We start from the raw sequence: 22,667 nt of genomic DNA on the forward strand, positions 1-22,667 counted from the left end.
ATCAAAACAATCAACAATAACATTACTTTTGAATCATCATTTTCATGCAATTAAACCTTTAAGTTTTGTTTCTAATTTTCGTCTGTTGTATTAGTAATTGGTCCTTTCTTTAGATTTGTGATCGACTGAAAAAAAATTTCTGAATCCCTCGCAGAACATGGGAAATTTGTTTGGAAAATCAACTAATAAAACCAAAGTGAGCAGAGTGACCGAACAAGATAAAGCTATTCTGGTAAATATATTATTGTTCTTTTTTGTGGAATAAAAATCTTTAAAAAATAATGTATTTATTACTTAGCAACTTAAACAACAACGAGACAAACTGAAACAATATCAAAAACGGATAGAGCTACAATTGGAAAAGGATCGTGAAATGGCAAAAAAATGTTTGGCAGCGGGACGAAAAGAGTGAGTGTGATACTGAAGATTTTTTCGGCATTTACGATTTATCTACCAACTCCTCAAAATATTCATAAATTATCCGATGACATTTCAATTGCTTTTTCAGGCGAGCAAAAACTTTACTGCGTAAGAAAAAGTACCAGGAAAAACTGCTCACGAACGCCGACGCGCAAATCGAAACGATAGAAAAGCTTGCCTCCGATATCGAGTTTGCACTGGTAGAAGCACAAGTCGTTAGCGGCCTTAAGGTAGGCAACGAAGCGCTGAAAAAAGTCAACGAGATGCTGTCGATCGAAGAAGTGGAACAAATTCTGGATGAAACGCGCGAAAGTATTGAAAAGCAACAGGAAATTGATTCGCTGCTCAACGGAGTTCTAACGGAGGATGATGAGGACGATGTTTTGGCTGAGCTGGAACAACTTGTGAGCGAAGAAAACGTGGAAGATCGGTTGGACGTCGAACCGGAAGATATAGTTCAACGGCTGCCAAATGTCCCGGAAGATGACCCAGTGCGTGAAAAGAAGCGAAAAGAAAAAGGTACGTTTCAGCTCTCGATTGAATGTTGAAATTAAATTTAAAAGTCTCTGACTCTAACAGATACTGAACGGTCCGCGAAAAAAGTTGCCGTGGAGGCATAAATGAATAGATGTATCAAAACGACGCGGAATGTTTCGTCCAAGGTTAACGATTGCACATTTGACATGGAGGTTGTGCACCACGAACTTCAATGGCTTCATAATGTGCTACATATTTTATATACGCTACAAATCAACTAGCGTTGGCGAATGATTAACTACACTGTAGATATGGTCTTGCAAATAAATTACTTATTTAAATCTGATGGTGTTTCCTATAATAATTATAATGCGCTAGATATACAACACTATTGAATAGTTATCGAATTACAATTACTTGCTGTACACAAAGTTTATAGTCCTGTCACCATGTGGTGATAGTTTAAAATTGGCATACATAAACAAAATGCGATGGGCTCAAGTCATGTATGGTACACAGTACATTCGGTTGGTTTGGATTAAGTTCAACTTTCAATGTCTACGCACGGTGTGTAAGTTCGTGCACTGCTTGTGTGAGTTTACGTTGAGAATAGTTAGAGATGTCTGATTTTTTAAATTGATCAGTAATTTTTTTTTTCGTGCTAAACGATTAGTTCGATGAATTAGCTACTATTAATCGATTCATCGATAATATCGATTATTTAGCAACATAAAAAAGGTTGATAAATATTCATAACAGGTAAGAATTCTTTTAATTAAAAAAAAACACAAATAAGTATGGTCCCGACAAACGGTTTCTCGTTTTGGTAGCTACTTGACTAGCTTTTGATGTGATATTTCTCCAAAAGAGAAGGTTGGACTCGACCACTTTGTGCATAATGGGCACAATACCTGGTACTCTACATCTTACTCTTCATTCAAGTTATCAATTAACGGAAGCCTTACTTGATGAAGCTACACCACGTAATCCAAAAGACCCTTTTAATCCATAGAACAATACGTGCAAATCTGCTTATCTTTAGTCGTTTTTTGTGGTGATCTATTTAAATACTTAATACTAAATACGTATTTCACACGACATAATTTTTTTTTTTTTGAGTTGATTCCAAATTACGAAATAAAACATCGTATATATGACAAAAGTTGATTATGCAGTCCGCTATACTGTTACAGCCAATTTCTTCAACGAAAACCGGTTTTCGGCTAATTGGTCACCAGTAGGGTTACCAACCGTCCTTATTTTAAAGGACATGTCCTTATTTTCGAGGTTTTTGGAAAACGTCCTTATTTTACTTCAAATGTCCTTATTTTTAGTCTCAAACCTTGGCATATACAGAGTGGTTCAACATGATGGTTTTACCAAGGCATGTCATTTTATTGTAGTTTAGTATTGTTTGCCACCACAGTATGCTCACGATTTTCAAATTATTCAACTATATTTCGAAAACCAGCGATCTGTGAGAAATGTGTTTCGTGCACTCCGTCCATAATATGGTCGATATAATCGGCCAACTGATTCCACTATTCACCATACAATAAAAGAGTGAAAGTTGCAGTTCTCGTTATTGGATGGTTAGCGAACAAATCGACCACATCCAGCACGCATTGAAGAAAACATTGACATTCCCATTGGAAACCAATTTTACTCGACTAATTAGCCAGATACCACTTGAAATACTCGAATCCATCACCAAAAATTGGACCAATCGAAAGGATTACCTCAAGCGACAACATGGTCAACGTTTAAAAGAAATTGTTTTCAAACAATAAATGGCAAAAAATGTTCTTTCGATTGACAAATAAACATTTCGCGATTTACTCCATTTTTTTAAATTTTTGCGAGATCAAAAAAACGTCATGATGAATCACCCTGTATTAAATTATTCAGATCAACTTTATTCCAAGAGAATCAATTTCAATTGTCAATTTCAAATACTTCCAGCGATTGTTTTTGTTAATGCATACTCTCGGCCACTCATCCCAACCAAAAGTTCTTTTACTCAGAAGTAACCAAAATTTGTTGGATAACTCGATATAGCCAAAGATGTTATCTTCGTTCAATATTGGCACTACACCATTCCAATTTGTCTCGATCAAGATTCAACGTCCCAGTTCAACTGCTGGAACATAAGCCAGAATCCCGACTTTTTCAGAATTCTGGCTCAAGTGACAACTGATTCAGGCTCCAATTCCGAATAGATTTGGCAGGGATGTCCTTAATTTGCTCTCAGTCCATTTGGTAACCCTAGTCACCAGCAAACTGAAAACTGGTTTTCATGCAGTGATGAAATTGACTGTTAAAAATCCGCCTGCGTGAAAGAAAACGCTTTTTGGATTTCGTTGTACTGTTTTCCCAAAGTGAGCTTTTATTCAAATGAAAGTGAAGTGAAATTAATTGTTGACTACATTTCTGTCCGCAATTTATCATCGGTATGTGAAAAATTAAAAGCACATTGTTGCATCTTCCCTCTAAAACTTAAAGGTCTGGAGACTACAGAAAATAAAAATTAAATAATCAATCTAGTAATCAATATTTGAAAGTGAATAGTGACGCATGAAGAATCGAATAATAAAATCGAAAAAAGTTGTTTTTCAGTTAGAACCGATTTCTTCACCCTCGCTTAACTTTTAAACCAGGTTCACCAGTACGTTTAAACCTAGCTTAAGCGTCAAGCGAGGGTAAAGAAATCAACCCTTAATCAAAAAAAAATTAAATTCTGTAGTAAAATACTATATTACTATTACTATAACATGGTAAACAATAGTAATTTCAACCAGATAGCAATTTTAAAAACAACTATGCATATGGCAATTCTAACCATTGATTTTTCTACCAAAATTCACTGGTACTGCCTTTTTCACCGCTTTTTAATTTAAACCTCTAATATAGTAATTTATGCCATGACCTTCGTTTCAGTGTACGCTCGAGATTAATTATTCGAGAAATATGTTGCCACCTTTCGATTTCGGTTCCATCGATCCATATTTGCCACGTGGGCTTATTTGTCATTTTTTGACTTTTTCGGCACCTGCTGTCAAACAACTGTCATCCTGCAGCACTCGCAAAAGTATCGGATCATACTCACACAGTCGCAAATACCTTTCTAGTTACTTTACTGGTGTCTGATGCTTTGGCTCTTGCTGCGACCATCAGCCAAGAGTAATTTCTTCAAGGCAGTTTTTTTTTGGTGGTAAGTCTCACATTTCCCACCAGGAGCACGGCTCAGTTATTCGGCGACGGAAAAAATTGGATGAAGAAAAGTTTTTTTTTCTGTTTTCTCATGCCAAGTTTGTGTCTGTGCAGCGTGGAAAATTTTGTGTAGAAACATTTGCGTTCGGGAGTGTCGCCAGTTTGAAATTGTACCCAAATTGGCAGCTTAGAAAAGTGCTTAATTTTTTGCGAAAAATTTTGCCTGCTGTGTGATTTTTAGCCGCAATCATCGAAGCCGAGATGTGATTTTCCTTTCGGACGCAAGCTGTTATTTGTCTTCGTCCTCGAATCGTTTTAATTCTCAGCAAATTAGTTCCGTTCAATTGAGTGCATAAATTTGAGGTGGCAGACGCTGGGAAGCGGAATTTGCAGCCTTAGCCGAAGGATAATCAGCGAAGCATCAAACCCCCCGGAGAAAGCCGTGGCCGGGCGAGAGGGAAAACCCGGGAACTGTGCTGGTGGACGATGCCAATGTTGTCTCAATTTCAAATGAACTTTCGAGCATTTCTGGTGCTGGCATCGAAAATATGGACCTGTCTCTGCTATATGTTCAACCGACAGGTTAGAGCGGTAAGTGAACGATTGCTCAACATTTTTTTTTCATGGGCGCTTGTTATATATCGTATGCCTAGTTGCTTGGGACAGAAATGTGTACCCATAATTAGTATCGCATTTCAATGAGAATACTTTCGACGCGAATCGGCGGCAGCTTGCCTGCTTGTTGCCGACGGTCTGAAGCCTTCCAGTAATCTGTCTCCCTTTTCTTATAATTTACGCGACCGGTTCTTTCTCCAATAGAAAACAATCCAGCAGTATGTGCAAATACTTTCAGGCATATTGAAGAAGATAAGCTTCCCCGCGTAGTTTAGCTTTGCCTTTTTGCTCAGCAAGCGACAAAAAGAGAGTGTGTTAGAAAGTCACACCACGTACTTGCCAAGTAGGTAATTTGAAATGTGTATGTGCATTTTTATTGTCTAAAAGCAAAACGGTTCACCAATTTACTTGCGAGGGCAATTTGGTGTACAGATTCAAAGAACTGCTCATGTTTGAAAGAAGAATCATATGTTTGAGTAAACCAGGCAAACGAGTGGATCTACAACCAACTTATTTGGGACCATTCATAAATTACGTAACGCAAAAATTGCCCAAAGCTGGTCCCCCCCCTCCCCCATGTAACAAATTGTCACAAATTTATTTAACCCCCGTTCCCTATTACGTAACAAATTCGTTAATTTCTTTTTCAATAAAAACATTACATAACGTTCTAGCTTGCTCCCCCTCCCCCATATGTCACCACATGTCACAATTTGCCGTACCTCCTCCCCACTAAAAGGGTTACGTAATTTATGAACTGGCCCTTTGACATGTAGATTTAAAGACCAGCTCATGTTTGAAAGATGGAATCAACCTAGGGGTAGGGTGAGTAAATCGGGAAAACGATTCGATGTACAGCTTGCTGGCGAACTTGTTTGTATTTGGCATACAGATTTTCAAAGTGCTGCTCATGTTTGAAAGAAGGAATCAACCCGAATGTTCGAGTTAATGACATTCGGACAAGTGGTCTGTTCGGGCTTATGGCATTCGGGCAAGTGGTCTATTCGGGCTTATGGCATTCGGGTAAATGGTCCATTCTGATTAATGGCGTTTCGTGCGAACGTCATTCAAGTAAGCGACTTTCGGGCGAATGACAGTCGGGTGAATGTTATAGAACTGTATGTACATGTGTATCTACAAGAAACTTAAAAATCTGAAGTAATTAGTGAAATCGTAGTTTTCTTCCGATGTTTTCTGGAAATTGCGTATTTCATCTTGGGTGCGATGGTTGGTTCAAAGAAGGTTTCCTCAGAACCGCGTGTTTTTTTTTCGAGCCGGAAATTGACATCCCCGTGTGAGCTTGAAAGAGGAACGAAATATAAATTATGCCCTCGCGCTGAATATAATTTGTTGTTTGATTCTGTGGTACGTCATTCATTCATCCGCTTGCAGCGCAGTCATTCAGATAGTTTCGGTTTCAATAGCAAACTAATTTTTTTTCTCTTTGCTGGCTCTAAGAGGTATTATCGAGCTAAAATGCCCCAAACATAGATTACGCAATTCATTTATGCTTGCAAATGTAAAATATGACACCTTTTGTCTTCAAGTTATCCACATATAGCAAATGAATGCTTTGGTAGGTGGATGAATTTAGATTTCCTCTGCTTTGGGTTGTCAAATATGGGAACCTTCATAAATTACGCATTGCAAAAATTGGCTCCCCATGTAACTCACAAATTTCGTTATACCCCTATCCTGGTACGTAACAAATCCTTTAAAAAAATATGTATGTTGATAGGGAAGGTGAACAAACGACGCACGTGTTAGTAGCTAGTGTATTTAATTTTGCTTATCTCAGGCCGCTCAAAAAATTTTCATTTCTTGAATAAATTCAACAGTTTCCTGTCGTAGTTTCATTTTGTTTACGACCTTCGATTATATTGTTAGTTTCCTTTTGCTAGTAAGGACAATCGTGCAAACTTAATCTAAACATGCATATTGTTAAGATTATATTGTCTACCAAGACATCTCCTGATTTTTTCCCTCTCCTACTAACACAATTCCTTTCCCATGATGCTTGTTGAGATCCAGAGGTAGTCTCGGTTTCAACTGCAAATGTCGAGCTAACATTTATTTCCTTCCCCGGTAGAACAGAATAGGACGTGGCCAACGTCGGTATTGAAAATTTTGTGGAACAATTAGGTCAAATTAGGAAAGATACAGGTTGCGAATGATTCGCTCCTTCCATGCATAATTTTCTGGTTCATTGTGCATTTTCACTCACTCGTTCGGTCACGAAATGCAACTACGGGCAGTTTACCTAAGCTAAGCTTAATGCCGTTGTGCGATACATAGCATATATAAAGTACATGTTGGAGTTGCTTAAAAGGTTTGCGTATTAAAAATACGAGCTGTAGCTAAAATCTTTCCTGTAATTAAATTACAATCAATTTGTTACGAACTTTTTGAATATTAGCGTTATTTAATTGTACTGAAAGTATCTAATTAAGTACGACTTTTGACACTGCGCTGTATTGTAGATTTAGTGCTTACCTCTCGGTGTACGGCATATTAATTTACTCAAACTCACGCAATTTTAATTGTTTGCTCAAATATTCTTTCATCCCTACATCAAGCACCTAACTTTCTCGACATAGAATTTTTTTTCTAACCTGTCTTCTCAATCTCAAATACAGAAATAAGGTTACAGCGAAACTCAGGAACAAAAAACGACTTGTAGAAGATCATTCGAAATCGTTCATTGCCAAACGCGAAACTGCATTACCCATTTGCTTTTCTTGCACTTTATCACAATTAGCTATGGAAATCGACTGCTCATTTCCTGGCATTTTCCACAAATGGTTCATCTATTTCATTTCATCTCATGGAGAATACGCTCTCTCGTACCGGAATTAATATAAAAAGGCAATGTTACAAATAACTCGTTAAGTAACATTTCTTGAACTTTCTTGTTCCTCAACCTATCCTCCTCAAACCGTTTCACGCGAACCATATTTATACATCCTTTACTTTAAAACCTTGTTGGCGATCTATCTCTGTTATACTATCACTTGCTCCAGGAATGCTATTGCAAGAGTTTTGAATTAAATCAATACCAGAAGCAGTGGAAATACCTTGATGGATAGGAATGCAGGCCATTGGAGCGACATCAACTCGAGCCAATAATGCCACATTTGAAGTGGCACCGACAACATTGTCGATTGACTGTTTCTCCCTGCGTATTATTGTCTTAAGCTTGAAACAGTTCCGACACTTCAGACCTTGGTCACGATACTTGTCGGATCCAGTGAGAAACGAACGAAGAAAAAAAAACAGTTGCTTTTATCTTGTACAAATTGCCTTAAGAACAAAAAAACCATTAAGTCTAGTTTTTAGTTCTGTCAAGTTAGAGCAACAAACGAGAAAAGTGAACGACGACTAATAAATCCTAGTGTACATTGTGTCTAGATCAAATTATAATATTCTTGCCGTCATGAGTGAAGTTGACGAAAAATCGCTGGTTCGACCCAACACAGCGGGCGTCGACTTGAAATGTTTCATACGACTGAGTCTTCGTGAAATTGAATATTTTCTGAAAGTAAAAATGGAGCTTAAGCTTACAGAAGTCGCCTATCTTCAGTATCATCGCCTACGCAGTGCAGTAATGATATCATTCAACACGTTAGACCAAGCAAAAAAATTCGGTTTTACGGAACAATTTAAAACACGTGCTTGACAGTGACAGCGTTGAAATTAAGATGCCCGTGTATATAGAAAATGACAATATCGAGGTAAGACTACATGACTTGTCACCACGTATTCTCCAACCAACAACAAAATACATGAAACAATTCGGAGAAGTAGACTTTGTTGCATTTGACACTTGGAGAAAATTCTTCCCTAGCATGCCTAACGGTGTTCTTATGGCAAGGATGCGGCTCGAAAGACCTATTCCCTCCCACTTAAACCATGTTATACACCTATGAGGGACAAATTCCTACGTGCAAGTGCTGCAACCAGACGACACACAGTGAAAAACCCTGTGTAAATGAAGTTGAAAGTTTCCCACACATCGACGGCAAACCAAGCCGAAACAGAATCTTGAATACCATAACCTGAACCACAATCCGTTGCCGGATAATAATTAGAGATGTCAACAAATGCATTTACATTGCTATCGTCTGCTTTGGATAGTTCTTAACACCTGTGAACGAATTGGTTTGCGGGTCGTTGTTCCAATTAGCGAATCAAATTATTAAGTTGGACATAGGATGTGATCCAACTAGCAAATCACGACTGTAATGGAAATTATCTGGCATATATTATTTCAAAACATAATTTGCAGACGACTGTCTGTTGCCGCTTCAATTTTCTCAAATTTGTCTTGACGGACCGAGATCTAATTAGTCATAGGCTGCAGTCAAATCAACACGCAAAAAAACTGATAAATTTTCGTTTTCCTGAACCCGTATTTGAATATGATCTAGCCCGCTATTTCTCTAGGATCCTAAAACAAATCTGTTTTTAACTTTTAAGCTATTTATGGGATTAATATTGAGTACCTCTAGTACTCTATTTGTCCTGCACTGTATGAAATATTGTGCTAATGAACGTTGTAATTAAAACAATTAATATGCAGACTCTGTACGGTACTGTCGGACAATTTTAAACTGAAGGTAACATTTACGAAATGTGTAAACAAATAGAAAATGAAAACGACATTTGCATGAAGCATAATGGAATGCCAAAAAAGAACACAAACATTCGTACAAGCTTTTCGTTTTCATTCACAAAACCGCAGTGCTTTCGTCAGCTTTCTGCAAGTTGGATGTCTTCACAGTCAGTCTTTCTTTACTCGATTCCAAGGTAAGCCCGGGCATATTTAAACGTAGACCATTAAATATGGGCGAAAATTTGTTTGACGCGTTCGACTGACGCGTATGTCGAAATCAAGCAATTTAGCGTTATCTGATAGCATTTTCGATTGTACATGGTGCTACTCCGGTGTACTGAAAAAAGTGATAGGCTGACCAATATTGGAATAACACGTTTGAGGTGTAGGCAAATGAGATAGGCGTCTTTTATTAGAAGACCGTTGTGATTGTCCAATTTCAAGGTATTTTTTCAAATTAATACAGCGTAACTACTGGCACGTTTCAAATCATTTCTTCACAACTGTTTCGGTTTGTAATAGATATTCGACGATACTAATTATCCTGGACAAACTTATGATTACGTACGGCCTAAAATCCAAGCGTCATTTTGAGGGAAAATCGCATACTTACAGATATAACACTCAAAAACAATTATTTGCCGTATTTAACGGTCATTTTAAATATATTTTCAGTTGGAACTATGTTTGCATAAGCGATGATGGAGCTACTGAGGGATACTCCAGTTGCGAATGAGTGACCAGGTATCTGCTACGCCACCATGATTTCAAAGCCAAGATCTAAGACGTCGCGTTAAGGTCGATGCACAATAAACAGAATGGTTGTATACCATTCCCCAGAAAGCCAATCCCCAGAACTCCATCCCTCAGAATGTACCGTTTCCCAGAAAGACATTGCCCAGAATATACCATTCTCTAGAAAGCCATTATCCAGAATGCTGCATTCCCCAGAAAGTCATACCTCAGAATGCCCCATTCCCCAGAAAAGTTAATGTTTTTAATGATTTCTTTTTTGTGGTGAAGCCTAAGGTTTGCGCATTACCAAAGTCAAGGAACTGATGCGGTAAAACTGCTGAGGACATTCTGCCGAATGTGGCCGCCTCTCGGAAGCAAACCTGGTATCCACTCGTATAACCGGTTTACTCGATCATAGGGATTAGTTCCTTCTTTCAATTATGAGCAGTTTTTCGATTTTGCATGCCAAAAAATTCTTGCACGCAAATTTGTGCTATTTTCCTCTGACCGGTTTATTCAATCATAGGCGTTGATTCCTTCTTTTGAACTTTCCTTGAATCTGTATTAAAGTCGAAATGAATGCTCATTTTGACAAATAGTTTGGTGTGTTTTCGAGCATTTCTCGACAAATATACGATTACGGCGTAAAATCCAACTGTCAAAATTCTCTTTGAAAGGAAATTCCTGACAAACCGTTATAGGCCACACACAGTTCACAGCTTTAAAACCTTTCTCTTTTGTTTACTGCCAACATATTTGGTTGGAAAGTAACGGTTTGTCCAGAATTTCCGCTAAAAGTGAATTTTGACAGTTGGCTTTAACGTTGCAATCATATGTTTGTCGAGGTTTATTTTTCTTTTGAATTGGAAATGTTTCCTATGCAAATGTACGATCTACCCGAAATACATTCGAAAATATTTTCGTACCTTATACCAAATGGTACTTATACCACAGAATAACAGATATATTACTCGACAAACAATTCTTCGCCAATGTTAGCGGTCATTTTGAATATATTTTTAGTTGGGACAGTGATCGCATTTACGATTATAATCCATATATGGCGCCACTGATATATGCGCAAATATACGGAATAGACCACTAGTAAAAAAAAGTTCCGGGGTCTGAGGGTTAACTAATTTGTAAATGAGTGGTTGGAACCGTGTATAGTGTTTTGCGGATCGATATTTTTAAGGAATTAATCATAGTGTTATGTCTGTTTGTCTGTGCTACACGACTGTTAGGTCAAATGGCCAACTACTATATAATGTCTTATGTCAGACGATGTTGTGCCAAAAGACTTTATGCCGAACAGGATAGCTTTGCTCAAAAGTTGATCACAAGTTTGCGTGCAAGAGTCATTTGGCATGAAAATTCAACGAACTGCTCATGTTTGAAAGAAGGATCAATTCCTATGTTTGAGTAAATCGGGTAAGCAAATGGATAACTGGCACCGCTTTCAACAGCTCATACTCAGCAGCCTAACACCACATCACTTCAATTACTTCGACAAGTTTTGGTTTTACCATATAAGCTTACTTACATAAGTTTCATTTCTTTGAATCCTAGGAAGGGGCCCTACCGCTTACTATGATTGTTGCCAAATGTCTCTTAAAACAAACTTGTATTAGATTCTGGAACTTTGTTCTATATGTTTCCGGGACAATAGTTCTTTTTGGGGAAAACACTTCAGTGTTTTATTTTGTCTTCATTGCAATATTCAACACAACATGAATTAGCAAATAATGTCCTAACTTCAAGTTTCAACACAATGCAAATCATTTCAAATGTGCACGAATCGAAAGCGAAGAATGTCGTTTGATGGAAGTGGGAACAAATACAGTAGTGGTTCGTTGGTTGGGCCACAGTCTATGTCCAACTAAAGAATTTGATTCGTTAGTTGGACTGACCAGCGAATCACGACTGTACCACGTTAAAAAGATCAAATCAATAAAAAAATAAAACTTTTCTGGGGAATGACTTTCTGGGAAATGGTGCATTCTGGGGGATGGAATTCTGGGGAATGGTACATTCTGGGAAATGACTTTCTGGGGAATAGTATATTCTGGGGAATGGTATTCTGGGGGATGGAATTCTGGGGAATGGCTTTCTGGGGAATGATTTTCGGGGGAATAGTATACAATCAACAGAATCATTTCCATTCAGCACCGCTTTAAAATAGACGAGTTCATTTAATTTGTTGATGCATAGGTGCGGTGTAAAGCTTTTGTAATTCACAAACATGTCCAAAACATCACTTTTCATCAATAAGCGGTGCTATATTTTACTATTTTATGAAACATCTAAAGCTTGAGTCATGCTGTACCGTGTCTGAATAGTGAAGATCGAGCTTCAAGCAAAACGAGCAGAACAATTTTAACTGTCAGTGGGGTCCACAATTTGTGTCCCCACTGAGATGTTGACTTATGTCAATTCAATGCAAATAGGATAGGGTGCCATATACGTGGTTCAGACGGATCGATATTTTTTTAAGTGTGTTATGTCTGTTTGTCTGTGGGGGAAATTCAACATGTTTGATTGACGAGTAACGGTTCGTCCTGAATTACCCCGCGTATTTTGACAGATGATTTTTGCGCCCTAATCATACGTTTATCGAGTATTTTTCGTAAATAATTTGCTGAGCTGTGGGCGTAGGAGCTTAGCTAATTTGACTAATTTTTTGGAAGTGTTTTGCTGATCAAGAACAAGAAAAAAAATTCATATCTCGATAAACATATGATTAGGGCGTATAAACCAACTGTCTAAATTCAATTTAAGTGGAAATTCCGGACTAACTGTTACTAATCACAGATGCTAACGGATGTGAACTGTGACAGGCCAGTAACGATTTATCCGTAATTTCTTTCAAAAAGTATTTTGTCAGTTTGTTTTAAGCCGTAATCACATGTTTGTCGAGCTATCTTGTATTATTGAGACACAAATTTTCTTTGAACCATTAAAAATCAAGTAGATTAATCAATAAACCCGTATGCACTTCTCTGGATACAATTTTCCCGTGTTGTTGTTTCTGGCGATTATATGAAATTTCATTTCTTATTTGATATTTTGGGTAATACATACACTCGATTGTCAGTGTTAATTTGTAGGAAAACAACATTTGTTTGCAGTTGCGTTACGTCTACATTGAATTATTTTAATGTCCGCATATTACAACATTCTTTTGCAGGCAATCCCCTACACTCTCGCACTCAAGGTTTTCCAAATAAAGGGTGTGTTGAGGCAGGATCGTGATTACCGGTGGTTCGAACTTTCGGGACTCGTACAGCGGAAAAACTTTTATTCACGGTCTGTTCCTCTCGACGGTTCAAATAAGAAAGGAGAATTTTTATTGCTAATATAACTACAATTTAAACCTACGTTGTTTCAATTCAATTTCTTCTCTAATTTTGTAGCAAGTCAACTGACAGCACTGACTGCATTCGGGTGTATAGCCTTTTCTACCGACAGTGTTGAGAACTGTCAGGGTGTTTTTAACGCTTGTTTTCCCAATTGGATTTTTTGACAACAGTTGACATATCTTAATTTTTGTTTCAATTCGTTTATTTGACACGACTTGTGCTTAAGCTTAAAGGAACCGTGGGTCTTTCATATATTTGCAAAACAAATTAAAAAAGCATTTTAAGGAGCTTCCATTGAATTTTTCGAACACACCTTCCCGAGCAGAGACTGTATTCCTAGACGGTGAAGGATTTTCGGCGTCGCCTGACAACGCTTTCGTCCGCGCACTATCAACGCTAATATTGTCCTGAGGTTCACGTTATGCTTTTACGTTTTGCTTACTACGGTCGTGAAGCCTCTTCCTCCTTGTTGTCTGCATCTTGTTTGGCGATGCTGTTTGTTCCTAACGAAGCGCTGGATGTAGTCGTTCATTCAATATTTGCTTTTAGGTTAAACCTTCGTTGCTGGTTGGACAAATGTCTGTGTCTTAGCTTTGAAATTTGGATGGTTTTGTTGGTTGCAGCTGATTTTTTTTTCTTTGGGGGCACGGTTTTCCATAATGGCCAGATTATGCACAGAGCTGACACTTGGCAGTTTGTTGTTCATATGTGCACATTGTTGTCTGTGCATAGGAGATGCCATGGTTCAGGGTCACAAAAGAAGGTATAAGGCGTTTCAGTCGCATTCTTTTGCTCCGAGCCGCGTTGGGAATTTTGTGGAAGAAAGCGTCACCTTTACTAGAGACCACTTAGTTGTATTGCGACAAGAATATGCAAATTGCAAGTCTCATTAGTAAGATAGTCTTGGAAAAAAAATATTACAACCAACTGGATGGTAGATATGATGTGTTACTAGCTTTAACTTGGCATATCCGCCAAACACCTTATGTTCGATATGTCAAATTGGCACCATCAGCTTATTCTATTGGCATTTCACCAGAATCGTGAGGTTTGTTCCAGTACAAGAAGACACTGGAAATACTCCGTAGCAAACATGTTGAAAAACGCTCCTGTATTCTCTTCTTCTTTTTCTGGTAGCAAACCGGAGTTAAAGAACAACTTCCGTCTGCTGGAACAAACCTTTTTCCTCAGATAAATAGAAGAAAAAAGTTATTCGTAAAAACTAAAGCAGAGATTTCTCTTTTCATATGAATAAAAACTCCAAAAACTTTCTTATGAGTAAAAACTCCAGATTGACCCTAAACATGATCGTGTTTACCTAACTGAACTCACGATAATTTGAGCCTACGGTTAGTAACGAGAATGCAATATTTTTTTTGGAAGCTTTTTATCGAGTTACGTTATAAAGAAGCACAATTTTTATTTTCTTGATAAATCCAAAACTGTTCATAGTAAATAGAATATATTTCTCATCTAGTTGGTGTACTGGATCTTTCTTATTGAATTTTACTCAAATTTGCTTGATATGTTCCCAAAGCAATAATATCGCCTGTTTTTTTAGTCAATTTCCTTAAGCAGCTCTGCATTTTGAAGTCAGCAGCATGTAGAATCTCCGGCTCACTGTGCAATGGAAACATACCTCTAGTACAGTTGCACTTTATCACTTTATATTTTGATAGTTTACAGTTGGACGCTTGAAGTAACTGTTATTTTGGCCTATCTTAACTTTAAGCCTATATAACTTTTGATGATGTTTGCAATTAAAGATACTCATTTATACTCTTCAATGAAGTTGGACATAGCACATGATGCTGCGATTTCGTGAAAACCTAAATGTTACAGTTACAACGACGGAAGTATTTTTTTCGGAATGCTCATACAGCATAAAATCGAACTGAATTAGAAACTAGCACTTTACAGCAGTACCAAATTTGCTCATTTCATTTTCTGAGTTTGTATATCTTTGGACCTATGACGTTTGCAAAAAGGAACCTTTAAAAAAATTTAGTTTGAAAACTATTGCCTAGTTTAGTTTGACTATACTTACTGACTACCTACTTCAAAAGCAGAACTTCATTGAGCAAACAAATTAAATTAAAAAAATGAAATAAAGTGTTCTTAGGTCAAATTTATGTACTACTTCTGCATCTTGAAATCAGTCGGCAGTGGAATTTTGATGTTTTTTTGACAATCTTTCTTTGATGTTTTGATGGACAACTTTGTCGAAGACATCACGCCACAAGGACTCACCCTTTAACAGCTATATTAGAGTGCTATCTATGCAGCATAGTTGAATATTAGATCGTGAACTCAAAGGCTAAGATGTTTTAGCAAACTTTGTCGAAGATCTCGAATCTCTTGAACGTAAGCTCGATGAGCTATCGATTTTATCTTGTTAGATGGCATATATGGCTCAGTGTGCGTCATGATTATTTTTCTTCATGAGAACCATTGTCCCGAATATACATTGATCAGAAAAATGACGAAAAAGATGAGCGGGTATCAGACCAGCAACAATTTTAAACTTTTTTGGAACACTGATGCTAAATCAAATGGTATTTTAACGTCATATGGCATTATGGTTATCCGGCATACTGGTCATTTGGCATAATGTTAAGAATTGATCACACTGGAGGTCATTTGGCATAACGGTTATTTGGCATAATTTTGAGAATTGGTCGCAATGAAGGACATTCGGCATAACGGACATTGGCATAATTTTGCTAAGTGGTCTCCCTGGAAGTCATTTGGCCAGAGCTTGGAAAACGAATCAGCTGAAAAAGAACGAACACTCTTCATTCGTTCTTCGCTTCACGAACATACACCCTATTGAGCCATTCACCACTGAGCTGCGGAGTTGACGGCTTTGGTTCACCACCACCGAGGCTGGTGAATCATTGCTGTTCTATAGTGTAGGTATATGAGCATAGCGTAATATTACCCGTTGCTCATTCTCTCTCCCGTTCGAAGAGATATCAACTGCTATGCATCATTCGTTCTCCATAGCAAGCTGTACATAGGCACCCAGATTCTCTTTGCTTGCTGGGTGCGAATGTAGGTACGAAAAATGATGCCGTCCAGCTGCCCCGGAGAGCAGCACTCATAACGAAAATCTTGAGCGTTTTTTCAAAACGTCATATCTGCAATGAGTTACTCTCTTTGTTTACTTTCTCTTCTGTTAATAATTCGGTCACTTTAACATTTATCCCTCAGCTCTTTGCATAATATGCTAGTTAAAACCACCGTCTTTCGATCTGTACTGTAAAATAAGTGAAAAGTGTTATAGTGACGCCGTAAAAATCGAAAGAGAAAGTATAAACAGAGAGTAACTCATTGCAGATATGACGTTTTGAAAAAACGCTCAAGAAATGTGTTTTGTTGTCTTTTATTATTTTTATTCGAGATAGGTACATGTTCTGTGCGCTTTTCATATGCAATATTCGTTAGTTTTGTCTTCAACCTATTGAATCTGTCGAATTGTGAAAATACAAATAGGGTTAAGGGAACATGGGGAGACTTTACCAAGCACGAAATTCAACAATTATTAATAACGTGTTCCATTTGGTACTTAATTTTTTTATATTTTTATATTTGTTTCGATCCCATCAGCTAATTTTTCATCTTCTTCATTTCGTTTTTCATCTTGCTCCCTTACGCTTATATTTGAAACTTTAAACGCGATTATCACGATATTTGCGGTGACTACGAGTGCCGAAAGAGTTTGCAACGGATTTCAAAACTTTATTTTTGCTTGTTCGTAATTTAACTGCCGTGTCCTTGAACGATTCCATTTTTTCGTCAAAATTTTCATATTAATGTTATGGATTTGTTAATAATTTTTTTCAGGTGAAAATGGCGTTTTTTTTTTTGGAAAAATCGTTCCCGTTTCCAAAAAGAAGAGAAATTTTTTTCAATCAATCGTTCAAGGACACCACAGATAGATACACTAGTGATTTTGGTGGCTGATTTTGTGACACGTGAACCTGTAATGTAATCAGTACAGTTAATCCAAAAAAGCAATGCATTAAAAAAATCAAAGCTCATGAAATACAATCGTTTTATATTTTTAACTAGTACTAAGAACCTCAACAATATGGGAAGAAAAGATAACAGCATGTTATATGCCATTGTTTTTTGTTCTGATATTTTAAAATTCTCTTGGTCAAGCTCCCCAAGCCTTGGTTAAGGCTCCCGCGGTGGGTAGACTTGACCAGAAAAAACGATCACAGAAAAACTTTTATAACTTTTGAAAAAGTAAATTATCAATACTGAAAAAAATCGTTAATACGCAGAATACTTTTGCATATTACATTTCAACGAGTTTTGGAAGACATTCAATTATTAAACCAAAAACAATTTGTCTTATGGAATACAATATATTTTTAAATATTCATAAGCCAGTCGTTGTTCAAGTTGAACTCAGGGGTTTTTTTTAGTATTACACAGAACTAGAAAAATCGTAAAAATTTACGTGTTCTGCTCCTGACATATACGAGCATCAAAAATGTTTTAGATTTAATTTTAATTTCACATGACTATGAATTTTGTAAATCATGTTTGATTTAAATGTCAATGAATGCAATTTGTTAAATTGTGTCAAGTTTTTATTAGCTAGTTGACAAATTTTGAATGATAGGATAGTAATGTTGATGGAATAGGAAAAAAATATAGTGTGATTTTTTCCATTTAAACAAAATTTGAAAACATTTTTGGTTGCCTGGTTGCAATAAAAATCTCGGGTAACTTAGAATAAAGGCCTTAAAGTCAACTGTCAAGATTCATTTGGAGGATATTCCGAATAAAACTTTATTCGCCAAGCTCGGAATAATTGCAGCGAACTAATCTGTTCAGATCACTAAAGCATTAAAGCGGGATACTAATTTCTTCCCAAAGATTAAAAGGCATGTGTAATTTTGCTATTCCTGCTCAACTCTTGACGAAGCTCGAAGTAATTTTTTGATTATTAAATATTCCACAATATGCCGTACATTTTAGACACTCCGTTAGTAGGTATCCAATTTAATCAGGAGTCATAAATCTTGCTCATCGAATTTGTGGTTAATATTATATTTGTTAACATTTAACCTATCTGTACAACATTTAGGAAAAGAATGTAGTACATCATTGTTTGAAACAAATATTGTCCTTGTTAAATGCGAATAACTTATAACCAAGCTTATAACCACTTCGTTTTGGTTCAAGATTATAAAATTTCAAATATTCGTAAGCTAGAGATACAATGTTAGAAAAAAAATGAACCTATATGTGTTGGGCTGAATCGTCTGAGGAACCAACATCCAAAAAACTGATAAATGCATATCGATGTTTGAATATCCACGATTTCCCTAAATTTATAATGCATCGTGAACACAAGTTCAATTTTTTCCCCTCAAACCTCAGCTGAATCAAATAAGCGGTACCTGTTGCCTAATGTCCGCTCCACAAGCCATATGTTCTTAACTGACTTAGCGAAAGACGCTGAAAACCGCTAATATGGCCAGAAGAATTTTATATTCAGATTCAGCATTACACAATGAATCTGAATGGTTCAACAGCTTGTATGTTCTTGAACCAATTTCACTAAATAATCAACCAAGCAAAGAGGAACCACTATTCAAGAGAGAAGAGAATACTGATATCCTCTCTCTCAATGATACTCACAACTGTTCATCATTATAATGATACGTGCTTATGCAAGCGTGTGTGGATATATTCGTTCCTGTTTCTGTTTCCTCGTGTTGTTGCTTCGGTATCCATAGCGGCAATTCATTCGGTTGGGATGAAGGCAAGCGTTTTACTGAACTGTATTGTGGTTCGTTCGGATTGAATTTGAATGAATGGTGAAAGCTCTGCATTTGGCATAACAGACGAATGTGTAGTTTATCAGTTAAATGACCCATAAGGTTTAAGCTGCACTAAGCAATAATAATAATGTGTTGTCATATATTAACTGATATTGTTTATATTTCGAGTGAATACATTTTATAACCGATTTTGCTTTCTTTTAAATATGAGCAGTTCTTTTGAGTTTTGAAATGTTTACGCCTGTTCATGTTTGCAATTATGGATACTTGGCTATGACTTACGTTTTAGTATAGTATAGTGTAGAACTGCGATCCACCAGATGTAGGTTTTGTTTTGACCATTATTATTATGATCGCCAGTAAATTTTTGGTTTTTAATGCAGCGCACAGTGGGAAAAAATGGACCCAAAACGCGATTTTTTTGAAAAGGCTGGATGTCGTTTACCAGGTAAGGTTTTCTCTTATGTAAAAAGGGCTGAAAAATTGATTATTAGTATTTACAACGACCGCACGGTACGCTATCATGCCCGTTTTGCCCCAATTCTCCTTTTCGTTTGGTTTATTTTCAAAACTGAATATATAACTCGAAAGAAAGTTGGAAACGGCTGACACAAATTGATATTTCTTATGCAAAAAAGTCCAGAAAATCGATTGAAGACATTTAGAATCATCTCACGAAACGTATACACCCATTTTACCCCAATTCTCCGCAAAACTAAAGTTTGAAGTTAATCCTGGCTTTATATTTCGGTAAAAGGCTATATGCGGCTGATCATTGTATAAATGATTCTTATGTATAAAAATTCAGGTTATCGTTTGAATATAGTTAGACTGGTCGCCCGAAACGTATGTACCCGTTTTACCCCAATTCTTCCCATAACTCAAGTATAAAGTCAAACCAGGCTCTACATTTCAGAAAGAGGCTGAATTCGGCTGATGAAAAATAGTAATTCTTATGTACAAAATTCCGGGCAATCGATTCGAGCTAGTTAGAATAACCGCACGAAACGTGTATATCCGTTTTACTCCAATTCTTCCCATAGCTCAAGTGTGAGGTTAAACCTAGCTTTGCTTCTCCGAATGAAGTTGAATGCGACTGATGAAACGTAGCAATTCCTATGTAAAAACTTCCGGGAAATCGAATTAAAATAGTTAGGATAACCGTACGAAACTTGTATACCCGTTTTACCCCAATTCTTCACATAATGTATGTGTGAAGTTATACCTTACTCATTATTTCAGCAAGAGGCTGTTAGCGGCTCGCCAAAGTAGTTTCTCTTGTGTAAATCAGTTCAGGGAATCGATTGAAAATACTTGGAATGACCGCACGAAACGTGTTGACCCGTTTTACCCCAATTCTGTCCCTTACACTTGTGTGAAATTATACTTACCCAACATTTCAGAAAGTGGGTGAAAGCGGCTGATAAAAAGTATTTTTTTTTTATTTTAAATGCTTCAGGGAATCAATTGAAGGTAGCTAGAATATCTGCACGAAACATGTGTACCCGTTTTACCCTAAGTTCCTCTGATAACTCAAATATGAAGTTAAACCTGGCTGTACTTCTCCGAAAGAGGCTGACTGCAACTGATAAAAATACTAATTCTTATGTACTAAAAATTCGCTTGAGCCTGTTTTCCTTACTCATGAATAACTTCACACATACATTACGTGAAGAATTGGGGCAAAACGGGTATACACGTTTCGTGCCGTCATTCTAGCTATCTCCAATCGATTCCCCGGAATTTTATACCTAAGAATAACTACTTTTCATCAGCCGCATTCAGCCTCTTCCCGAGAGGCACAGACAGGTTTAACTTGACATGTGAGCTATGGGAGAAATTTGGGGTAAAACGGATACACATATTTTGTCCAGTCATTCGAACTATCTTCAATCAATTCCCTGGATTATTTAACATAAAAAAGTTACTTTTAATCAGCCGGTTTCAGCCTGTTTCGGAAATAACGAGTAAGACATTACTTCACACATGCATTATGTGAATAATTGGGGTAAAACATATACAAATGTTTCGTGCGGTCATTCCAACTATCTTCAACTGATTCTCCGGATTTTTCTACATAAGAATTACTACTTTTCATCAGTCACATTCAGCTTCTTTTGGAGATGCACAGTCAGGTTTAACCTCACACTTGAGCTATGGGAAGATTTGGGGTAAAACGGATACATATGTTTCGTGCGGCCATTCTAACTATCTTCAATCGATTTCCCAGATTTTTTTGCATTAAAAATACTACTTTTGATCAACCGCATTCAGCCTCTTTCTGAAATGTAGAGCCTGGTTTGACTTTATACTTGAGTTATGGGGAGAATTGGGGTAAAACGGGTACATACGTTTCGGGCGACCAGTCTAACTATATTCAAACGATAACCTGGATTTTTATACATAAGAATCATCACTTTTGATCAGCCGCATATAGCCTTTTACCGCAATATAAAGCCAGGAATAACTTCATACTTTAGATTTGCGGAGAATTAGGGTAAAATGGGTGTATACGTTTCGTGAGATGATCCTAAATGTCTTCAATCAATCTTCTGGACTTTTTACATTTCTTATAAAAGAAATGTATAGAATTCGCTCAAACTTTCAAGATTTTTTCCGAGGCCCGGAGGGCCGAGTCTTATATACCAATCGACTCAGCTCGACGATTTGGGACAATGTCTGTGTGTGTGTGTGTGTGTGTCTGTGTGTGTGTGTGTATGTAACGGACAAATTCTCATTCGTGTTTCTCAGCAATGGCTGAACCGATCTTATCCAAACCAATTTTAAATGAAAGAACTAAAAAACAGTATGAACGCTATTAATTTGTTTTTGATTCTGATGTTTAGTTTTTAAGATATGAATGTTTGAATGCGTAAAAATGGCGTTTTTTACAGTTTTTTTAAATTATCTGTCGGAATTGACAATATAGATTAACAAATTATATGTTTTTAGACAGCTTTAACGAATACCTTTCGAACAAGCTATAGATTGTTGAAATCGGACTATTATCAAAAGAGATATTTAACATTAAATGCGGACGAAAGATTTTTATCATTTCCCATTGCCAGAAATATGACCAAAAACATGTAATCTATTATTAATGCCAAAACGGCTTATTTTAGGTCAATAGTATCTTCGGAGAATTTAATGGAGGTAATATGCCCTTTCTTTTGGTATTGTGCATTTGCTGATTAATCCCCCTATGAGTGAGATATTTTCTCAAATTTTCTTGGAAGTGATTATAACGAAATGATGTCTTCAGCAAATTTGTAGCTCTTACTTTTGCGAATAACTTTACTAAAGACTTCAAATATCTATTTTGAATACTTTCAAAGTTATGGCTTGTTGTTTGTGGATTACTCTTCGTCGCCTATTTATTGTTCAATATAGTAATAATCCATTGAAATAAGCCAAACATTATTTCGATAAATCGAA

The 22,667-nt window shown here is 36.8% G+C and overlaps 2 protein-coding genes across 3 annotated transcripts in view; both read left to right on the forward strand.

Moving 5' to 3' along the window:
- Nucleotides 1–1,238, forward strand: LOC131689460 (charged multivesicular body protein 6). Its single transcript, XM_058974557.1, has 4 exons — nucleotides 1–232; nucleotides 299–408; nucleotides 509–939; nucleotides 1,000–1,238. Exons 1-4 carry the CDS (start codon nucleotides 158–160, stop codon nucleotides 1,038–1,040), a joined length of 657 nt encoding a protein of 218 aa, XP_058830540.1. The 5' UTR covers nucleotides 1–157; the 3' UTR covers nucleotides 1,041–1,238.
- Nucleotides 1,239–4,003: 2,765 nt separating this feature from the next.
- The window catches only part of LOC131688760 (CTD nuclear envelope phosphatase 1 homolog), a 63,617-nt gene continuing 44,953 nt past the window's right edge, over nucleotides 4,004–22,667 (forward strand). Inside the window, exon 1 of one of the 2 annotated variants that reach the window (XM_058973272.1) lies at nucleotides 4,004–4,698. In XM_058973272.1, the coding sequence (XP_058829255.1) occupies nucleotides 4,594–4,698 (105 nt within the window). In that variant the 5' untranslated portion in view covers nucleotides 4,004–4,593. The remainder of the gene's footprint in view (nucleotides 4,699–22,667) is intronic. The other variant, XM_058973271.1, reaches the window with a different exon arrangement.

Source organism: Topomyia yanbarensis, chromosome 3, assembly GCF_030247195.1.
Source record: "Topomyia yanbarensis strain Yona2022 chromosome 3, ASM3024719v1, whole genome shotgun sequence".
In the NCBI taxonomy this organism is placed as follows: domain Eukaryota; kingdom Metazoa; phylum Arthropoda; class Insecta; order Diptera; family Culicidae; genus Topomyia; species Topomyia yanbarensis.